This window comes from Sceloporus occidentalis, unplaced genomic scaffold, assembly GCF_023333645.1.
Source record: "Sceloporus occidentalis isolate IW3139 unplaced genomic scaffold, rSceOcc1.0.p SCAF_3, whole genome shotgun sequence".
In the NCBI taxonomy this organism is placed as follows: Eukaryota; Metazoa; Chordata; class Lepidosauria; order Squamata; family Phrynosomatidae; genus Sceloporus; species Sceloporus occidentalis.
Genome location: NW_028316983.1, coordinates 122,348,623 through 122,368,823, shown reverse-complemented (window position 1 = coordinate 122,368,823; position 20,201 = coordinate 122,348,623). Strand labels below are relative to the sequence as shown.

Here is a 20,201-nt window from a genome sequence, read left to right as displayed (position 1 = left end):
TCAATTTAACATCAAAAGTTGAAAAGCTGATAGCCCATTGATGCATCATCCATGATAAGGTTTCTCTGTGACCTGTCATCAACCTCAGTGATAAAAATATTGACAAGTATTGGCCCCAGGACAGAACCCAGAAGCACTCAACTCAAGACTTCCCTCCAGTTTGATGTGACCACTTTTTTATGACCTGCTACTGTTGGTTAGCTATGTTGCACAGCCCACCTACATCACTCAGGGGTGTAAATTCCTGGGAAGATGGAAAGACTGTGTGGTGTCTGTCTCTGCCTATTAGTGAGGGAATACTACAGAAGCAAAGTATAAAGAGGCCAAAGGAAGACATATGGGATGTGTGTGTATAGAAAAACTAAAGAGATGGTGGAAAAAAAGACAAAGAAAGACAGTGTGCAATGTAGTGGGGGCAAAATGGACCAGTTAATAGAAAAGGGATTTCAGTGTCTTCAAATATTCTGCAATGAGGAAAGTGCAGAATTGAGTTGCCTTATAATCCTTTTAAGTAAAATCAGATTTTAAAATTGGCCCTTGGAGTTGAGAGTGGATTGAGTATTTCTTACCTAGAAGAACTCTGTTAATTTCTCCCTTCTGTAGGAGACTATGGCGAAGAAAATAGCCATTATTGGTGCAGGTGTAAGTGGACTAACATCCATTAAAAGCTGCCTAGAAGAGGGACTTGAGCCCATTTGTTTTGAGCAAAGCAATGACATTGGAGGACTTTGGAGATTCACAGTAAGTAAGAAGCCTTACTACTTGAATAGAACCTCATAGCAGTTTTGCTCTGTAAATCACACTCTGATCTTAATTATGTATTCATTTCAACCTGAAAATATATCCAGGGGTAGCCATTTTGGCCATGTAGCAAAGTACAATAACATCTAAAATCCATAAAATAGTGATACCTTTATGAGGCCAACAAAATGCACAATATGCATGTTGCAAACTTTCAAAGCTCCGCTGGCTTCTTCATCAGGCAAAAAGATTAATAATCATACAGGAGCTAAAAAATATGACCATATTAGTCACAATCTTGCATTTTGTCAAGATGTGGCTGTTGTCAGTGCAGGTGGTATTGGAGAGAAATTTATGCAGGGAGGCCCCTTCTCCTTTTTGGTCATTTGGGTACTCCAGGAAATAAAAGAATTTTAAATTCCATTAGCCAGACAAAAAGAGATGTTCCTCTTGATATCCAAGTTGTTGTCATCCTTTGTGAAGCTACAAGCTCCTTTGTTAGGCAGACAGCACTGAATTTCTAAAGAAGTCCTCCGTGTTTTTGCATTAGCAAACATTTTTTTAGATGGTGTTTTGGTAAAACATGCCAAATAGTGTCTTTTTAGAAAAAATGTTTTTCCTTTGATTGTTTTATCACAGAAAAGCCAGATAGAAATAAAAGTTTTATTTATTTAGCTGCCCCAAGATTGTGGAATAGTCTCCTGGAAGAGATCTGTCTTACCACCTCTCTGGAAACCTTCAAGAGGGCAGTTAAGATGGAGCTCTTCCAGTGAGTATACCCACCTGATCTCCTGTGAAATATAGATCTACTTCCCTGTACAGGATGAGAGCATTCTGCCCCTCCATTGCTTGTGAAACTCTGTTTTTATTGTTATGTTAATTGCTATTTTTGCATTTGATGAACTTGTTTGTATTATTGTATTTTAACGGTGTTATATTTGATATTATGCTGTAATCCCGCCTCAATCCACCCCGGAGAGGCAGGAAAATATAAATAAATATTATTATTATTATTATTATTATTATTATTATTATTAAATCTAATATGGTCAAGTCCTAATCCATTGGCCCTCTCTTTAGATTTCCCCTGATGCAGTATCTTACATCCACAAAATGTATCTGATCTGAATTAAGTGCTCACAACAACCAAAGTTGCTTCAGAGAAACTAGCCAATTCCCCCATGGTCTCAGACAAAAGCATACTTTCTGCCCCCTATTATGCTTATCGCACGGTGCTTGGAAGTCCATTCAGAACAGAATAGAATGGAATAGAACTGTGTGTTACCACACAGGAGAATGCCGCCGATGCTGCTGAGAGTCCCCAAGCCATTCCCTAGCTGTTCCATGGCAGCCAATTTTGAAGAACAGTTCAAAATCGTCCTTTAAAATTGGCTGCCAAGAACAGTGGGGAATGGCATGGGGCTTCCGGTGGCATCGTCAGCATTCTCCCTTGCAGTAACTCACATTCACACACACCCTCGTTCTGTTCCATTCCATTCCCGTTCCTCCAAGTGCCATGCGATAAGCTTTTATACTTCATTAAAACATTAGAAGATCAGACTGAAGATCTGTTTAGTGCAGCATTGTGTTCAGTGTTTTTAAAAAGATAAAATGTTTGATGTTTTAAAAAAGATAAAAGTGGGTGACAAATTAAATTATTACAATATTAAAACATCATTTGTTTAGAAATAGGATGCAATTAAAAAAGATAAAAATGGGTGACAAATTGCCCATAAGGAAACCTGCAAGTAAGACATGAATAAAATTACCAATAACAAATAGTGAAAAGCATGTTGCCTCTGATCCTTCTGAGAATGCATATCCATCATGATTAGTGGTCTGGCCACAGCTTCCATGTGTTCAAAGTCTTGGCTAAGTACAATAAGCACTATCATGAGGTGCCTGGGTCATCTGCCACCATGGCAAGTCACTCACTTCTGAGGTCAGAAAAAGATGCCCAACAACAGTCAAATGACTGGGCACCTCATTCTGATCTCAGAATGAGTGGATGATAATAGTCATGCAAGGTGGCCTAGCAGGATACCCTTACAAATATCTGCTGCGACATGGGAACAGAAGGGTTGTCATTCCCTTTTTCTGAGGCTGAGAGAGTATGACTTGCCCAAGGTCACCCATCCCAACAGGGAATCGCAATCCAACAACATCAGAAGTCTACCTGATTCCCACCCCCAGCTTATTTGCTTAATTATTAGAGGTTTGTTTTTATGTTTTTTATGTTTAGGAGAAGGTAGAAGAAGGCAGGGCAAGCATCTACTTTTCAGTCATCACCAATAGCTCCAAAGAGATGACCTGCTTCAGTGACTTTCCAATGCCAGAACACTTCCCAAACTTTCTGCACAATTCCAAGTTCCTGGAATATTTGTGGTTATATGCAGAGCACTTTGATCTTCTCAGATATATCAAGTTTAAGGTAAGTTGATTTAAAAGGAGGTGCAGCTATAATCTCAGTAGACAAAGTGTGGCCCAGCTGTACAAGCTTGATGTTTAAAAGAAAGAAATTGCAGAGTACTTTAAAAACAAAAAATAAGCTAACATTCTGCCTTCCACTGTGGGATTCTGGGAATTGTAGTGCAAAACTAACTTCTCCAAGATCTGCTACAGGTATTTCAGAGGAAGAAACTGGCAAAACTGCCTCTGAGTATTCCTTGCCTGAGAAAACCCCAATGAAAATTCATGGGGTCACCATATGTCAACAGGAGACTTGAAGGGACACACACACACACACACACACACACACGAGATTATTGCATTGAATTTAAAGTAAGTTATCCCCAGCGGGATAAAATCATGTTTAATTTTAAAAGCTGATGTTATTGCATGCAGCCACAGCCAGGCGTGTGCAACCCATATGCAGCCCAGATCCCAGCCATGCTTATCCAATGGCTTTTCAAAAATTGGAGCTTGCCTTTTTTGAAAAGCCGCTGGAGAAGTGCAGCTGGGATCCGGACTGCATATGGATTGCATATGGCCAGCTGCAGCTGTGTGTGATAACACCCGCTTTGAAAATTAAATGCAACTTTATCTTGTTGGAGATAAGATGCTTTAAATTCAATGTGACAATCTCCAGTGACTTAAACCTGGAGTCTCCAATATTCATGCAGGCTCCAGGTCTCCACCCAGCTCTCTATCCTTCAGGATTTTTTTTAAAAAAAATTAGACTAATTTAGTGCCATCTTATAACAGTATCATTTCCAAGGATACTTGTGGAATGCCTGTGCGCCTTGAAAACATAATTAAAAATAAAAACTGTGTCCTTGTGGCTCAGTGCTTTGTTTTGGAATGCATTCAGAGGTTGTTCTTGGGCTGAAGGAGCATCCCAGGGGATGGATGGCAGGAAGCAAAGCTGTGTTTTGTCTGTGATTTCTGTTGTTGTGATGTGTTGCCTGTTTTGCAGTTGTGTATGCCTGTGTCTGTGTGTGTGTTTGTGGGTGGAGGTGTATCTGTGTCTGTCTGTGTTTTCTCAACACTGGCAGTTTGCCTTCTGTGAAATGAGTATTTTGTTGTAGTTTGTGGGAACAAATATGCCTTTTTCTAAATGTCTTCACCAAACTGATTGACTCAGCCCCATCCGTTTCTTTTCCATGTAATAGAGCACATGGAGGTGATGGAGCAAAAAATGTTAGGTTCAAAAGAATCATTTTCTGTTTTGGAACTTAAATGTAAGTCTCCAAGCTATTCTTACAAAACTCAAATTATTATTATTATTATTATTATTATTATTATTTGTATCTCGCTTTCTCAAAGCAGCTTACAGTCTAAAAACACAGAACAATTAAAAACTTACAAAAGTGACAATTAAAATGGAATTAAACTATTACAATATTAAAAATCATTTGTTTTTTAAAAAAGAATGCATTAAAAAGATAAAAGCACTTAAAAACCATACATTTTAAAATAATACAACACCCTCCAGGACATTCTTCAAAAACTTTCTATTTTAAAAGCCTGTCTGAACAGGAAAGTCTTAGGACCTTATTGGACACATCCTCCCCTCCCCCCCCCCATTATGGGCACGAGAAGGGGATGCTTGGGGCCACATGAGTCCAAGAAAAAAAAAGCATTTTACCACACTCCAAAGTGTCCTCGAAAGGACCCCATTTCATTGCCCGGCAGCAAGCCATTTCCATTCAGGGCCAAGATGTATCCTTTGGCTTGAACGGAAGTTCAGCCCTGAATGGGAACGGCCTGGCGCCGGGCGACGGAATGGGGCCATTTTGAGGACACTTTGGGGGTTGGTAAAATGTGTTTTTTCTCAGACTTGTGCAGCCCTGAGCATCCCCGTCCCATGCCCATAACGGGGGGAAATGTGTCTGATAAGATCCTTAATCTGCTGGCAGAAGGCCAACAAGGAGGCACCTTTCTGGCCTCCCTGGGAAGGGAGTTCCATAGTCAAGGGGCAGCCATAGAAAAGGTCCTCTCTTGTGTCCCAACCACCCATGTTTGCAATAGTGATGGGACTGAGAGAAGGGCCCCTCCTGAAGATCTCAGAACCTGAGTCAGTTCATACATGGAGATACATCTGCCAAATAGCCTGGACCTGAGCCATATAGGGTTTTATAGGTCTTAATGAGCACTTTGAATTGTGCCCAGAAACAAACTGAAAGCCAGTGGAGCTGTTTCAACAGGGGCATAGTGTGGTCACTGTAACCTATCCCAGTTAACAGTCTTGCTGCAGCTCTTTGGACCAGCTGAAGTTTCTGAACACTCTTCAATGGCACCTCAAATAGACTGCATTACAATAGTCCAAACATGATGTAATCAAGGCATGCACCACCAAGACCAGATCTGGGATCTCAAGGAACAAATGCAGTTGGAACAATGAGCAAAAGAACTCCTGATCACTGCAGAGTGGGGTTCCATGTTCAAAGCTGAGTCCAGGAGTACCCCCAGACTGTTAACCTGCATCTTCAGGGGGGGTGTAACCCCATCTAACACAGGCTAGATCCCTATTCTCTGATCTGCCTTCTGACTGGCCAGGATCACCTCTCTTGTCCACTCCAAATGTGCACATGAGGAAGTAGGCTCAAGTCAAAGAAAACTCATGCAACCAATTTCTTTCTTTCAATTAATCTCAAAGGTACTACAAGATCCCTTTGCATACTGATTTTCCAGACGAACGCAGCTATGCCTTTTTATCCTAACACTATTCAGATTGACTTATAATCAGACAGAAAGAATGACCCACAACTATTTATGAATCTATCTACATGGGGAAGGGGATATTAACGTAAAATCTTAATCACATGAAAATTATATGCACGTTGGCCAGGTCCAACGAAAAATTAAGTCTGTCTAACAGTGTACCCTGTGTGCAGTTTGCATGATTGCTCTTTTCCTTGCAGTTTTTCTCCCTCTCCATGGGGTGGGGGTGGGGGACAGAGTGTTTTACTCCCGTAAACCAGTGAAATATTTGGAAGAAAAGTGTTTAAAGTTTAAACCAAATATCTTGTCAACAGCATCCCAGATGTTAAGTGCTCAATCTAAAAGCCTGCCTGAATGGTTGCTACCTGCTAAGAGGCACTGTTTAAGTAATCCAAGGGTATTCACCAGGCAGGCCCAGCTCCATCAGGGCAAGCCTGGAAGAAGAGACTCCTCCCTCCGTAACTGTCATCTTCCGGCCTGCGAGGGAGTTGACCAGGCAGGCCCAGCTCCATCACGGCTAGCCTGGAAGAAGGGACTTCTCCCTCCATAACTGTCATCTTCTGGCCTATGAGGGAGTTGACCAGGCAGGCCCAGCTCCACTTGGAAGAAGAGTCTCCTCCCTCCATAACTGTCATCCTCCAGCCTGCGAGGGAGTTGACCAGGCAGGCCCAGCTCCATGAGGGCTAGCCTGGAAGAAGGGACTCCTCCCTCCATAACTGTCATCCTCCAGCCTGCGAGGGAGTTGACCAGGCAGGCCCAGCTCCATGAGGGCTAGCCTGGAAGAAGGGACTCCTCCCTCCATAACTGCCATCCTCCGGCCAGAGAGGGAGTTGACCAGGCAGGCCCAGCTCCATCAGGGCTAGCCTGGAAGAAGAGACTCCTCCTTCCATAACTGTCATCTTCTGGCCTGTGAGGGAGTTGACCAGGCAGGCCCAGGTCCATCAGGGCTAGCCTGGAAGAAGAGACTACTCTCTCCATAACTGTCATCTTCTGGCCTATGAGGGAGTTGATCAGGCAGGCCCAGCTCCACCAGGGCTAGCCTGGAAGAAGAGCCCTCCCTCCAGTCCATCTGCCTTGGTCCAGGCCTCAGAGGGAGAGAAGAATCCTGGACCTGATCCCCTCCCCCCTTCACCATTCCCTTCTCCTTTTGTGTTGTGTCTTTTTTGATTGTAAGCCTGAGGGCAGGGAACCGTCTATTATCCCTTCTGTTGTAATCCTCCCAGATTCCCAGTGATTGGGCGGCATATAAATAAAATCTATTATTATTATTATTATTATTATTATTATTATTATTATTATTATTAAAAGAGCTGGCAAATGTAATATCGGAGCCATTGGAAATGATCTTTGAGAACTCCTGGAGAACAGGAGAAGTTCCAGCAGACTGGAGGAGGGCAAACGTTGTCCCTATCTTCAAAAAGAGGATCCCAACAATTATCATCCAGTTAGTCTGACATCAATCCCAGGAAAGATTCTAGAGCAGATCATTAAACAGAGAGTCTGTGAACATCTAGAAGGCAATGCCATAATCACAAAAAGTCAACATAGGTTTCAGAGAAAGAAGTCATGCCAGACAAACCTGATCTCTTTTTTTAATAAAATTACCAGCTTGTTAGATGAAGGGAATGCTGTGGATATAATATATCTTGATTTCAGTAAGGTCTTTCACAAAGTTCCCCATGACATTCTTGCAAACAAGCTAGTAAAATGTGGGTTAGACAAGGCAACTGTTACATGAATTTGTAATTGGTTGACTGACCGAAGCCAAAGGTTGCTCAACAATGGCTCCTTTTCATCCTGGAGAGAAGTGACCAGTGGGGTCCCACAGGGCTCTGTCCTGAGCCCAGTGCTATTCAACATCTTTATCAATGACTTGGAGGACAAAATTGGGGGCATACTTATCAAATTTGCAGATGACACCAAATTAGGAGGAATAGCTAATAACCCAGAGGACAGGATCAAAATTCAAGATGACCTGAATAGACTAGAAAGCTGGGACAAAGCTAACAAAATGAAATTCAACACGGAGAAATGTAAGGTACTGCACTTAGGGCGGAAAAATAAAATGCACAGATATAGGATGGGCGACACCTGGCTGAATAAAACTACATGTGAATGGGATCTGGGAGCCCAAGTAAACCACAAGTTGAACATGAGTCAACAGTGTGATGCAGCAGCTAAAAAGGCCAATGCAATTTTAGGCTGCATCAATAAAAGTATAGTATCTAGATGAAGAGAAGTAATAGTGCCACTATACTCTGCTCTGGTCAGGCCCCACCTGGAATATTGTGTCCAGTTCTGGGCACTACAATTTAAAAAGGATGTGGAGAAACTGGAGCATGTCCAAAGGAGAGCGACTAAAATGGTGATGGGTCTGGAAGCCATGCCCTATGAGGAACTACTAAGGGAGTTGGGGATGTTTAGCCTGGAGAAGAGAAGGTTAAGGGGTGATATGGTAGCCCTGTTTAAATACTTGAAGGGATGTCATATTGAGGAGGGAGCAAGCTTGTTTTCTGCTGCTCCAGAAAACAGGACCTGGAGCAATGGATTGAAGCTACAGGAAAAGAGATTCCACCTCAACGTTAGGAGAAACGTCCTGACAGTAAGGGCTGTTTGACAGTGGGACACACTCCCTCAGAGAGTTGTGGAATCTCTTTTCTTGGAGGTCTTTAAGCAGAGGCTGGATGGCCATCTGTCAGGAATGCTTTGATTTAGATTTCCTGCATGGCAGGGGGTTGGACTGGATGGCCCTTGCAGTTTCTTCCAACTCTATTATTCTATGATCCTATGATTCTAAGTACCTAAGCAATAAAAATAGAATTTTAAATTGAATGCTTGCTCCATTACTTCATTTGCAAATAACCATATCTGACAATTCTCACACTTCAATAAGAAGCTGGCATATTTCTTGGCTCATAAAGAGAAATATAAATGGATTGACAGCGGGGGAAATCCCACATGTTTAGCAAACAGCAACAAATAATCATCATATTCCTTCCTACTTGGGAAGAAATAGGCTCTCTATGCCTTGAACACTTTACCTTCAGAAAATCAGGGATCATAAAATAGCCATACCACAAACAAGGATTTTTTTCAATGAGACCAGATGTTACCTTCTTTCCATGTCTTCCCATTGGTTCTTCCATCTCCCCTTTCCCTTACTATGGAAAACCAGTTAAAGGATGGAATAGTTGTACAATGCCTTTTGTCTGGTACCACTAGGATCCCCACACACTCACAAACCCAGTCCAATTTGGAAGTGCTTGTATAGTAATGGTCTCTTTCTCTTACTTTGCCACAGACCACAGTCGTCAGGATAGAAAAAAGCCAAGATTACTCAAACAATGGTCAATGGACTGTGGTCACTGAAAAATATGGAAAACAGGAATTCTTCACCTTCGATGCCATTATGATCTGCACAGGCCACCAGAATGAGGCATATATCCCAGTGGAGGCTTTTCCTGGTATGGCTTTTTTTTTTTTTTTTTTTTTTTTTTTGGTGAGAATGTATAGCTTAACAAATGGGTGGAAAATTTGAAAGTATTTCAATTGTTTCTTCAAAAGTTTAAAAAACCACACAGCCTGAGTGGACCCTTAAGGTCCAGAATTGGTGGTGAATTCAGGCAAGCAAATGTATAGGCAAATGAAGCAGCTGCCTAGGGAAACTGTGTCCACCTGGAATACTGTGCCCACCTCTAGGAACCACAGTTCAAAAAGGATGTTGAGAAGCTTCAGCATGTCTGGAGGAGGGTGACCAAAATGGTGAAGGGTCCAGAAACAATGCCCTATGAGGAGAGTTTAAATATTTGAACAGATATCTTGTGGCAACTCCAGAGAATATGCCATGGAGCAATGGATTCAAAGTACAGGAAAAGAGATTCCATCTCAACATTAGAAAGAACTCCCTGACTCTGGACCTTATCACATGTGTGTGTGTAGTGGGGGGGGGGGGGGGGTTGCAGCTCAGATCTGCAGTCACTCCTGTTCTAGCAATGCAAAGCGTGATGTTTTTACACACCAGATCCAGAGTCACTCCTGTCTAGTAATGTGAACTAAGGTTAAAACATGATGTTTTACCACACCTGGTTGCCTTTCTGTTGCCCTTCCAAAATGAGGGGGAAGCTAAGTCAGTTCTATTCCAAGCGAGTCACATGATGCGGATTCAAGCAAAGCAGAGTGAGTGCACATTGTATTACCACACTGGAGGGTTCAACAATTTGAATCGGCACCCTTGTACATGCTCAGTGGGGCTCTGGACGCTGTCCTCCTTCCCTGCCCCCTCCTTAGCTGTCATCCTTCATGGGGTGAAGAAGCAGTGAGGGGATGATGGGATAGGTCGCTGGGGGTTGCTGAGGCCAGGTTTGGGATGCAGGAGAAGGCAAGGGATGATGGGATAGCTTGCTGGGGTTTGCTGGGGCCAGGATCGGGATGTAGGAGAAGGCAGGGGATGATGGGATAGCTCGCTGGGGGTCACTGGGGCCAGGATTGGGATGCAGGAGAAGGCAGGGGATGATGGGATAGCTCACTGGCAGTCGCTGGGGCCAGGACCAGGATGCAGGAAAAGGCAGGGGATGATGGGAATGATGGGATGGGTTGCAGGGTGGCAGAGGGAGCGAGATGACATGAAGGAGGAGGAGGGGGATGATGGAGCAGGACGCAGGGGGCCAAGAGGGGTGACATCAGAGTGGTTTTCCACACCAGATCAATTCGCAGTGCAATCAAAATGAGCCTGGAAGCAAATTCTGTGAAGTCACTTTTTTTCTGGTTTTACCAAAATGAGGGTTCACTTTGGAATCACTGCAGAAGCACCTCTCAAGGAGCTCCCATAGAAAAGAATGGCGTCTGATAACACATTCACATTACAACATGAATGCGTATTGCTGGAAGTGCAGTCACGTTGGAACTGAGCCGAAAATCTCCAAAAAGCTCCGTGTGATATACTCCCGTAAGAGCTGTTCAGCAGTGGAACACACTCCCTTGAAGGGTGGTGGAGTCTTCTTCTTTGGAGGTTTTGAAAGAAAGGGTGGATGGCCATCTGTCAGAAATAATAATAATAATACTTTTATTCAATCAGTCAATCATTTATTATTACAGCATACAGCCAGTACAAGATAAAATACAATAACGATGACCAAACATCTGTATAAACAATACACTCAACAAACCTTCTACAAACAGGTACAAATATCAGCAAGAAATCTAGAATAAAATAAAGCTCATTGCCATGTGTCAGTTAGCAAGGGAATTTAGAAGAGTTATAAAAATATTATAAAATAGTTTCTTTAGCATAACATTTAACAGTCACCTGTCAAAGTATCCATCCATTATGGAGTACTTACTAAAGCAGAATGTAATATTAAAGAAATAGTAAAAAAAATGATAAAAAGATGTTCTAACGGTACACATAAAGACTGGCATGGTCAAACAATTTATAAAATGAGTAGGAACAGATAACATAATAGCTGAAATAGTAAGAGCAACTATAGTCATTTTTACAAGGTTTACTGGGTCTGTTTTAAAAATCTTGTACGAAGAATAGCAGCTGCAAGAAATTTAGCAGCTATGCTAGTTACATGTTCACTGCAGTCTGCTAGAAGGTGGTCCACCTAAAATTTCTCCTGTCTACTGGGTAGCTATTTAATAATGGGAGTTATATAAAAAGTACAGGTTTCTATATAGATGGGACAACAAAGAAGAACATGACTGATTCAACTTCATGCCATCTCATCCTCTCTGTCACCCTGCCACCCATCCGATCATCCCCTGACTGCTCCTGTATCCCAATCCTGACCCCAGTGACCCCCTGCAACCTATCCCATCATCCCCTGACTGCTCCTGCTTCCCGATCCTGGCCCCAGTGACCCCCTGTGACCTATCCCATCATCCCCTGACTGCTCCTGCTTCCTGATCCTGGCCCCAGTGACCCCCTGTGACCTATCCCATCATCCTCTGACTGCTCCTGCTTCCCATTCCTGACTCCAGTAACCCCCTGTAACCTATCCCATCATCCCCTGACTGCTCCTTCATCCCAATCCTGGCCCCAGTGACCCCCTGAGACCTATCCCATCATCCCCTGCCTCTTTCATCACCCCAATCTAGCCCCCTGTGACCTATCCCATCATCCCCTGCCTCTTTCATCACCCTGATCTAGCCCCAAGTCACCCCCTGCATCATCCCCTGACTGCTCCTTCATCCCGATCCTGGCCCCAGTGACCCCATGTGACCTATTCCATCATCCCCTGACTGCTCCTTCAGCCTGATCCTGGCCCCAGTGACCCTCCTGTGACCTATTCCATCACCCCCTGACTACTGCTTCAGCTTGATCCTGGCCCCAGTGACCCCCTGTGACCTATCCCATCATCCCCTGCCTCTTTCATCACCCCGATCTAGCCTCCAGTGACCCCCTGCCCCCTGTCCCATCATCCCCTGCCTCTTTCATCACCCTGATCTAGCCCACAATGACCCCCTGCAACCTGACCCATCATCCCCTGACTGCTCCTTCTCCCCGATCATGGCCCCAGTGATCCCCTGAGACCTATCCCATCATCCCCTGAAGGATGACAGCAGAGGAGGGGGCAGGGAAGGAGGACAGTGTCCAGAGCCCCATTGAGCATGTGGAAGAGTGCTGATTTGAATCGTTGAACCCCTGGTGTGGTAATACAATGTGCACTCACCCCGCTTTGCTTGAATCCGCATCACATGACTTGCTTGGAATCGAACTGGCTCCGCTTTCCCCTCGATTTGGAAGGGCAACAGAAAGGCAACCAGGTGTGGTAAAACATCACATTTTAACGTGAATTCGCATTGCTAGGCAGGAGTGACTCCGGATTTGGTGTGAAAAAACATCATGCTTCACCTTGCTAGAACAGGAGTGACTGCGGATCTGAGTTGCAAACCCCCCACATGTGATAAGAGCCACAGCTAAACAGATAAGCAGCATTTCACAGGACATAATCCCACTGATAGCTTGATAATCATTTCCAGCTCATTCGGGCATAGATGCACTTGGAATAAGAAAATCAGCAATAGGCTTGAAAGTTAAACATAAAATAATATCTCAGTGGACTGTTGGCCATTTAAGGTGCAATAGCTGTGCTAGACAGACACAGCATATAAACTATGTAGAAGATGGCAAGTGAAAAAAAATATCTTGACCAGCCCTGGCTGTAGCGGCAGAGGGAAGGCCTCTGGCGCTGGAGGACCAGCGCCAGAGGCCTCCTCTCCGTCACCACGGCTGACGGGGGAAAGGCCGGGCGCTGCTCCTGGAGGCCTCCAGGAGCAGCGCCTGGCCTTTCTCCTGGCAGCGGTGGTGGCACCGCGGAGAGGAGGAGGAGGAGGAGGCTGAGTGCCTGGGGCCTCTTCGGCCCCCTCTCTGCCGCCGCCGGTGCCTGCACCTCGATGCAGGGGCCGAGTGGCGCACTGGAGGCCAAGAGGCCTCCAGCCCGCCACCCGGCCCTTGCACAGAGGTGCTGGCGGCGGTGGCGGCGGTGGAGTGGGGGCCGAAGAGGCCTCTGGCGCTGGTGCTCCGCTGCCTCCGCCGCCGCCGCAGAAGGGCTGGGTGGCAGGCTGGAGGCTTCTTGGCCTCAAAAACCCCCACCCGGCCTTCCCCCCAGGGGACAAAATCTCCGGATTTGCCATGCGCGTATGCTTAAACCTGCGCATGGCAAATCCGCGTATAAGGAGGACCGACTGTACTCCAGTTTACAAATCGAATTCAAGGTGTTGCATTCCTACTGAAACCTGATTTAACTCTAGAACAGTTCTAGATTAACCCGCAATCGTTTCCACTACGATTCGAATCTGTATCGGTGTATTTTATTTAATCTGGGTTAGAGGCTTATAAACCGGAGTAAAAAAATAGAAGGGTTGACCCTTCTATTTTTCCTTGATTCGGGATAGGAATTGGAGTATTTAAATAGGAATGATTTGGCCTCTGAATCAGGTTAACTGGATGGGAGGAGCGGATTGCGATGGGCTGGCCTGGGGGTGTCACCCTCTTTGGTCTCTTTCTGCATCGCCAGCACCATTTTCTTCCATTCGCATAGACTTTCCCTCGGTGGATTGCAACCTCCCCTCTGTGTGAGGAGAGCCATTGAACACCATTTCTAATGGAGAGAGGCTGGATGCACAGCGATCTGGGGGGAAATAGAGCCTTTCCTTCTCTTTCCCAAATGGAATCTGGGGAGACATAGGAAACCCTGGATGTGTGTGTGTGTGTGTTCCAACCCTGGGCTTTGGATGCAGAAGAGTCTCTACCCACTTAAACCCACTGCCTTCTCCTCCTTGATCCGATTTTCCAACCCTGGGCTTTGGATGCAGAAGAGTCTCTACCCACTTAAACCCACTGCCTTCTCCTCCTTGATCCGATTTTCCAACCCTGGGCTTTGGATGCAGAAGAGTCTCTATCCACTTAAACCCACTGCCTTCTCCTCCTTGATCCGATTTTCCAACCCTGAGCTTTGGATGCAAAAGAGTCTCTATCCACTTAAACCTACTGCCTTCTCCTCCTTGATCCGATTTTCCAACCCTGGGCTTTGGATCCAGAGTCTCTACCCACTTAAACCCACTGCCTTCTCCTCCTTGATCCGATTTTCCAACCCTGGGCTTTGGATGCAGAAGAGTCTCTACCCACTTAAACCCACTGCCTTCTCCTCCTTGATCCCATTTTCCAACCCTGGGCTTTGGATGCAGAAGAGTCTCTATCCACTTAAACCCACTGCCTTCTCCTCCTTGATCCGATTTTCCAACCCTGAGCTTTGGATGCAAAAGAGTCTCTATCCACTTAAACCTACTGCCTTCTCCTCCTTGATCCGATTTTCCAACCCTGGGCTTTGGATCCAGAGTCTCTACCCACTTAAACCCACTGCCTTCTCCTCCTTGATCCGATTTGGCAAACACACACACACACATGATAGATAGATAGATAGATAGATAGATAGATAGATAGACAGACAGACAGACAGACAGACAGACAGACAGACACACACACACACACATGTTTATATATGAATACTCACACACACACATGCATATATATATATATATATATAAACACATACACACACAAACATATAGGTATATACACACATACATATTTGTGTGTGTTTGCACGCATGTATATATACACATATGAATGTATATTTGTGTGTGTGTGTGTGTGTGTATTTCTAAGGTAAATTATAAAGTAACAACTTTTTTAATTTATGAAAAAAAAACCTCATCTGTAGTTCAAAACCCACTGTAGAAATAATACAGTTTGAGACTCCTTAACCTGCCCTGGCTCAGTACTAAGGAATTATGGGAACTGTTGTGTTTGTGAGACATTTATCCTCCTCTGCCAGAGAGTGCTGGTATCATAATAAACTACCATTCCCAGGATTCCCTAGCACTGAGTTATGGCAGTTAATATGGGGAGACACAGAAGAGGACGAATAAGGCTCCTTCATGTCTAGGGAGACGCAACAGAAGAGCCTCGGATGCAGACGATTTTCATTGGCTGCCGCCCCTCCAAAAAAATCACTCCCCAAATCTCCAAGCCAGAAGGATGACTGCTTTGCTGGAGGAACTTCCCCCAGCCTCTCTGGAGTCTTTCTTCCAAGGCAGCCAAGCAGAAGTGCTTTGGGGAGGCAGTTTTCTCTCTCCCTCAACCATCCTTCCCCACGAATAACAAAAGTAAGAGAGACCGGAAATTACAGGACTCAGAGCTTAGGCTCATAGGATCATAGGATCATAGGCACTTTAAGTGCCTCCTCATTGGCTCTTTTTAAAAAAAACGCGAAATTTAAAACAATTTAAAAATGGTCAGGTAATGGGAACGCAGGTACAGGATACATCGGTGCATGTTACTCTGAATTATTGTGACATCATGATGACGTTGCTTTGATTGACAGCCGAAACAAGTGAATGTGAACGAAAAAGTAACAGAACCGGTTTAAATATACACCGATTCATTCATGAATAGGAACGAAAGTGGATCATTTACAGTGAATCAATTGGTAAATGAGAACGAAAAAAAAGCAATTTGGAATGCGGGATAACACCCGTTGTATTTTGAGTCAGTTTAACTGATACCGGTGTATTTTAAACCACTGTAAATCGCAAGTGAGAACACCCCCTTAAACTACAGCTAAAAAGCAAACAAAGAAGGTGCCATCCTAACTTCTTTAGGGAGTTCAAAGTGTGGCAGCATCCACAGAGAAGGCCTTGTCCATGCCTGTGGGATAGTGAGAAGAGCCTCCTCTGCAGATCTTAGAGCTTGGGCAAACTCATGTGGGAAGATGCAGTCTTTCAAATAGCCTGGGCCTGTGGAGTATAGGGCTTTATAGGTCAAAACCAGCACTTTGAATTGTGCCTGGAAAGAGACCAGCAGCCAGTGGAGCTGATGCAACAAGGGAGATGTGTGCTCTTTGTAAGTACCACCTGTTAACAATCTGTCTGCAGCTCTTTGAACCAGATGAAGTTTACAAACAAAGACAGCGTGACACTACACTACTCCACCAGTCTGGATGTAACTAAAGCATGTGTCACCACAGACAAGTCAGACGTCCCAAGGAACAAGCACAGCTAGTACAATCCAGGGATGCACTCAAACTGTAAACCTGAGTCTTCAGGAGAAGGGTAACCCCATCCAACACAGGCTAAATCCCTAACCCAAGATCTGAACTCAAGTGATGATCATAGAATCATAAGAGACCACAAGGGCCATCCAGTCCAACCCCCTGTCATGCAGGAACTCTCAGTCAAAGCATCCCCGACAGATGGCCATCCAGCCTCTGTTTAAAAACTTCCAAGGAAGGAGACTCCACCATTCTCCGAGGAAGGAGTCTGTTCCACTGTCAAACAGCCCTTACTGTCAGGAGGTTCCTCCTAATGTTGAGGTGGAATCTCTTTTTCTGTAGCTTGCATCCACTGTTCCAGGTCCTGTTCTCTGGAGCAGCAGAAAACAAGCTTGCTCTCTCCTCAATATGACATCCCTTCAAATATTTAAACAGGGCTATCATATCACCTCTTAACCTTCTCTTCTCCAGACTAAACATCTCCAGCTCCCTAAGGCATTCCTCATGATGACGTTTTTAAGGAATAGAATAGAGAATGAGGCCGCTTTGTGTGGAGAGGGAGGAAAGCAAGAATAAGATAGGAATTATTGAAAAAGGAATTCTATAAAGGAGTTTGTGCTCTCCCAGATATAACATTATACTTTCAGGCATGCGGTCTGTTATGGGTACAAGACTGGGTCAAATTAGATAATAAGGTGCTATTAGATCTAGAAGCATCAAACATGCCTATATCTGGTATAATAAAGACCAAATTAATAAAGACTTTAAAAATCACCCAGTTAGAAAACCTCTGTTAAAACTATGAATGACAATTAAAGAAAAAAATTATTTTGGTATCCCAAATTGGATTTCCACACAAGAAGCTTTTTTTGGCAGATGGTTGGAGAGTAATGACTGGATAAGATATAAACTAATAAAGAAGGACATCAAGAATTAAGGACAAGAGAGGATCTCAAAAAACTGGGCAAAGTAATCCAGTGGTTTGGATGCCATCAGATTAAGTCCAAATATATAGAAGACAATATCAAGGAAGGATATGAAAAACAACAAAATGCCATAGATAAGATACTATGGGAGAAAGATAATGGGAAGATTGCTAAACTATATAAAATACTACTGACAAGAGAACTAGACCAAGAGAGAATGACCACAAACATGACAAAATGGGCCCAAGAAATTGGGCATGTTATTCTGTTTGAAGAGTGGGAAAAGGCTTGGGGAAAAAAACAAACTAATTTACAAGATTTCAAGATCTTAAAGAAAATCATATAAAGATTATCAACCGTTGGTATTATATCCCAGTAAGATTGGCCAAAATATATAAATTACAGTATAACAAATGCTGGAAGTGCCATGTAGATCAGGGATCATATTACCATGTTTGGTAGTCCTGTAATAAAGTGAGGAACTATTGGGTTAATATACACCAAGAAATCCAGTCCATATTTGAGACCAAATTTCCCTGTACACCTGAAAGTTATTTGCTAACTATGACTACCTTCTTTGGATCTAATATTGAGAAAAAACACTGGATAATAATCCTATATTTCATAACAGCTGCTCACTTAGGCCTAGCCAAATATTGGAAATCAGAAAGAAAACCATCAATGGAAGAATGGATACAAACAGTTATAGAATTAAGAGAAATTGACAAAATAACAGTTTGAAATAATAATAAAATGACTAATCTTTGGGGAAAAGAGTGGAAACCCATGTTAAAACATTTAAACAAAGTCTGGGGTATAAAAGAAACTCTGACAAATACTAACGAAAGGGTATCAAACAAACAGATAAAAAATAAAATGTATTTAGTTTATTATTATTATTATTATTTTCAATAAAATACAATTTACAGAGTAATCATGCCAAGTAGTTAAAGGTTTAATAAAAAGCTTTATTGTATACATAAGTGGGAAACACTTTGGAAGCAGATGTGCATGTGGGAAACTATTCTAAGACACAGAATGAGTACTGATCACAGTGCTCTGTACTTACTGTTTTATCTTAGTCTCCGTATTTGTATTGTATACAGTCAGCCCTTCTTATACACGGCTTCAAGCACCCACACTTTGAAAATGTTCCAAAAAAGTATAAATTTCAAATATCAAACCTTGATTTTCCATTTTTTTATAAGGGACACCATTTTGCTATGTCATTATATTTAATGGGACTTGAGCATCCACGGATATTGTTATCCATGGGTGATCTTGGAACCAAACTCCAGCGTATAACAAGGGTCCACTGTATTTATCTGTATTTGAATAATTAATAAAATATATTTTTTAAAATCTTAAAAGGAAATCTGTACAAAATGATGTACAAATGGTATATTACTTCAGAAAAATTTTCTAAAATGTATAAAGGGGCACACAATTCATGTTGGAAATGTAGAAAATAATTTGGTTCACTTTTTTCATATTTGGTGAAGCTGCAAGTGAGTTAAGAAGTTTTAGTTTAAACTAAGTAAATGGGCTCTAAGGATCTGAGGATTTAAATTGATTTTAAATCAGAAGTGTTTTTGTGAAACATGATGGCTGAAGAGGACAAAAGGGTAAAAATACCCTGCAAACTAACAAAGTAAAAGGATAAAGGATAAAAGAAAACCTGCAACATGGTAACAGCAGCTAGAGTTTTATTTGCGAGATACTGGGAAAGGAATAAGTTACCAGACTGTGTGGAATGGGTGGGAAAATTAATGGAAATTGCAGAAATGGAAATATGAATTAACTTAATCCATAGGAATACAACTGAGAGGTTCTTCAGTCCAAAACACACTGCAAAAATAATCCACTTTGAGACCACTTTAACTGCCCTGCTAGGGAATTCTGGGAACTGTAATTCTGTGAGACATTTAGCCTTCTCTGTCAGAGAGCTCTGGTGCCACAATAAATTACAATTCCCAGGATTCCCTAGCACTGAGTCAAAGTAGTTAAAGCAGAAACATGGGGATATTTTATAAATTGTATGAAAGACTCTCAAGGTGAGCTTACTTATGGTTTTGAGATACAGATGGATGAAGCAAATATTTTATCTTTTTTGTAGAAAGTCACATTAACTAATGAAGTTTAATAATGAAGTTTAATAATGATAATACAGTAATGATTTTTAGCTCATGCCGAAAGAAAAAAGTGAGGGCTACTTAGAGGTGCAAAATGAAGAGACATTCTAAGGTAAGTGGGAATTCTTTGGTCTCAAACAAAGAAGCAGCGCCCATCTGTTTCTGACCAAAGACTTCCCACTCATGACAGGACTTCAGCAACCACATGTGCCCGGTCCCAATCCATGTCGCCACAGTGGTCCTGAGCCAGGTCAGCAGAAGGAGTAGATCCTATCTGCTCTTTCTTGGCCCATTTTATTTCATTGGCACAGCCTCGGCACAGCTTCAGGTCACATTCAGGGCATGCATTCTGTAAACAGCATGCCTTCAGTGCATTCTGAAGCTGCGTCATTTTGCCCATCTGTTTCGGGCCTGAAAGATGGAGATGAAAGGGGTGTGTGTGTGTTGTAAATATGGATATTTGTGGGCATTTGTATGTTTGTAGCTTTTATGTACTTTTATGTTCTTCTGTTTTTGTTTATGTGTTACAAATTTTAATGAAAATTATTAATTTGAAAAATTTAATTTAAAAAGGATAGTTAAGAGGCCTGAAGTTATATTATTACTCTGTTTCCATAGAAATAGGTAAATTGTGTGAAAGACTTCTTTTCCCTGTGTAGTTAAGCCAAACAACGTGTTCTCTG

General features: G+C 42.9%; 1 protein-coding gene across 1 annotated transcript in view; it reads left to right on the top strand.

Moving 5' to 3' along the window:
• The window catches only part of LOC149316686 (dimethylaniline monooxygenase [N-oxide-forming] 2-like), a 61,772-nt gene that overhangs the window by 14,511 nt on the left and 27,060 nt on the right, over positions 1–20,201 (top strand). The window contains exons 2-4 of the mRNA XM_089516041.1: positions 604–741; positions 2,984–3,172; positions 9,206–9,368. Coding sequence (XP_089372167.1) covers positions 610–741; positions 2,984–3,172; positions 9,206–9,368 — 484 coding nt within the window. The 5' untranslated portion in view covers positions 604–609. The remainder of the gene's footprint in view (positions 1–603; positions 742–2,983; positions 3,173–9,205; positions 9,369–20,201) is intronic.